A 2,573-nucleotide genomic window follows, 5' to 3' on the forward strand; every position below is an offset into this window, starting at 1 on the left:
GCTCTAGCTCGAGAAATTTGTGTCCAAATGAGACGTTTGATGGCTCCACTCAAAGCTTATGATGTCTAGTATCACTTCCAATTGTTTCTTTGTCGTTAGAATGATGCTACTAATTTCTGTAGCAACTTTTCCAAATCTGTCCCTGTTTGGACTGCACCTTGTTTTGGCCCTGTTCCAAGCGTTTTGAGTACTTCTTATCCAACCCTTGAGAATGCTCCATCGGTCTTCCATAGGCAAAATTTTGATGACGAGGAGTCAAGTGGCACAAGATTCTTCAAATAGATCATTGATGAGCCTTCAAGAAATGGTTCAATCTCTTCAATGTTGGGGAAGAACCTTCAAATGTTGTCGGTCACTGATGCTAAAGAACACTCAGGAAGTGTTGAGGAGGAAAAGCCCCATGAAATTCTTCAAAATTTTTGAACAATTTTAGTGCTGTCCAAAACTGTCAATCCTAGAGTTCCAGATATCATTGATGATGCTAATGCAATGTATGAATCTGGATCTCCAGTGAGCCAGGAGACAATCAAATCTTCTCTGAAGCATGGAAAACTGCCATTGGTTGCATTGTCGATAGATGACAATTGAGCTATTGATGCGATATGAAGCCTTGCATCTCTCAGATAACAGATAGTGTTAACTGTCTTATTGCATTCACAAACAGCATATTTAATCAGGATGTCAGTTTGAATGCAATTGCATTTTTACGATTCAAAAGGTTAACCAGGTAAGAGGTAAATACTGAATGTGTAAGAGAGAAGATTAATCAGGAGAAAGCCATTATAGCCTCCTGAGTAGTGACAAGAATCCTGTTCATGGCTGCAGATTTGCAGCATAATTTGGTTTCTTATGCTGCTGTTGCTAATGGCAATGCAATCATGGCAGAGTATGCAGATGGAGACCCCGAATCATCAGGCATAGCTTTAAAATGCTTGCAACATTTGCCTCCCCTGCATAGTAGGTTCAGCTATACGACCTGTAACCGCATATTTATCTGCCTGATTGAAGGCCTCTTCATCTATTGTGCAATTGTTGATGAGGCTCTTAGCAAGACCAAAGCATTCATGTTCTTGGAGCATGTCAGGGACGCATTCAAGGTGCTTCTGCAGGAACAAGGCTCTGACAGAGTGAACCCTCTCTTACATGGCATATGCACCTTGTTTGGTGAACCAAAAGGCTACTGAAGCTTTAGCTTGTCCTGCTAAGAAACTTTCTATCATCCATCCGAAAAAATTTTGGCAGTCTCTACAGTAGTATGGGAATGAATCGATGGTTCAGGGCTGAACCACTGAAGCGTGAGCCTTCAGGTTCTGGTTCAATGCATGTACCTAAAGCTTTCAATAGAGTTGTCTGGGGTCCGCTCAATAAGACTATCATAAGTTCTGGTGAGGATGCAGGTATTCACGTGTGGGATGCACAGTCTGGCAAGCAAGCATAGCATATTGTAAATGTGGTTGCCATATCTCCACTTCTTGATCATGTTGTTATTGGTGGGGGTCAAGAGGCCTCACAAGTTACTACTAGTGACCGCAGAAGCAGGCGGAATCAGACGAAGTGCCTCCCGCTCCAAAATGCCCCTGAAGAAGCACTTTGATGCTACCGAATGCCTAGTGGAGTCAGCTCGAATACCTCTTCTTCGCAATGTGTGCCAGAAATTGTGTGAAGCACCATGGTGCTTCTTCTTCAAACTCCCCTTCAATAAAGGACAGTCTCAAGATTCCAGCAATTGTGCATTCCTACTTCTTCTTCAAACTCCCCACTACTCAAGTTCCTCCTCCAGCTTTTCAAGAGCCTGGGACATCAACTATTGTAGTAGTTGCAATACGTCTTTTGAAATCAGCTCACCCTCTGCTATTGCATAAAGTAGAATGCAGATTTGCTAGGTATGATATAGGAATGGCCTTGTGGAGGGATTGTTTGAGACCGTGAAATAACCTCAATGGGAGTCTGAATTGTGCAGCAGTGAATATGATAATGGAAAGGAAAATTGCAGGTGGGAGAGGCCTCAACAAGGAGAGCAGCGACGATCTGCAGCTCTCAGTGCCATCATCTTGCATTCACAGAAAGTGGATGAAGATTTCCTCAAGGAAAAGAAAATCAAGGTGAAAACAAGGAAGATGGAGGGGCAAACAAGGAAGATGGAGGGGCCTGTGATTTGGGATGGCGATGCCTTCCTCCTCGAGATCAGCATTCTTCAAATTCACATCCAGAACCCTACAGAGATAGGCCCGCAAGGCAAAAAAAATGAGAAAAGCGAGAAGCTCAAGGTGAAGAAGGCCATTGAGCAGGGCAATGTGGACGATGCTCGCATCTATGCAGAGAATGCCATTCGCAAGTGCACAGAGAAGCTCAACTACCTGCGCCTTGCATCGTGCCTTGATGCCGTGGTCTCGCACCTCGATACACAGGCCAAGATGAACACCATCACCAAATCCATGGCATCCATTGTCAAATCGCTCGATACGGCCTTGGCGAGCAACAATAAGTTGTCAGAAGTCGCGAAGAAGATGATGAAGACTTTTCCAGGGAACAAGCCAAAGGCAAGCACAACGATGAAGAAGGCAAAGAAGCGG

At 44.2% G+C, this 2,573-nt stretch overlaps 1 protein-coding gene across 1 annotated transcript; it reads left to right on the plus strand.

Moving 5' to 3' along the window:
* Positions 1 to 815: 815 nt before the first annotated feature.
* On the plus strand, positions 816 to 1,184 carry LOC148039719 (phytolongin Phyl2.2-like). Its single transcript, XM_087662224.1, has one exon. The coding sequence runs from the start codon at positions 816 to 818 to the stop codon at positions 1,182 to 1,184; it is 369 nt and encodes a 122-aa protein (XP_087518350.1).
* The last annotated feature ends 1,389 nt before the right edge of the window (positions 1,185 to 2,573 follow it).

This window comes from Lygodium microphyllum, chromosome 2 (assembly GCF_053477565.2).
Source record: "Lygodium microphyllum isolate KBCC chromosome 2, Lygodium_microphyllum_v1.1.10, whole genome shotgun sequence".
Taxonomy (NCBI): Eukaryota; Viridiplantae; Streptophyta; class Polypodiopsida; order Schizaeales; family Lygodiaceae; genus Lygodium; species Lygodium microphyllum.

Excerpts from the sequence above, each read along its gene's own strand:
- LOC148039719 (XM_087662224.1), top strand. The coding sequence starts at position 816 with ATGGCTGCAGATTTGCAGCATAATTTGGTTTCTTATGCTGCTGTTGCT.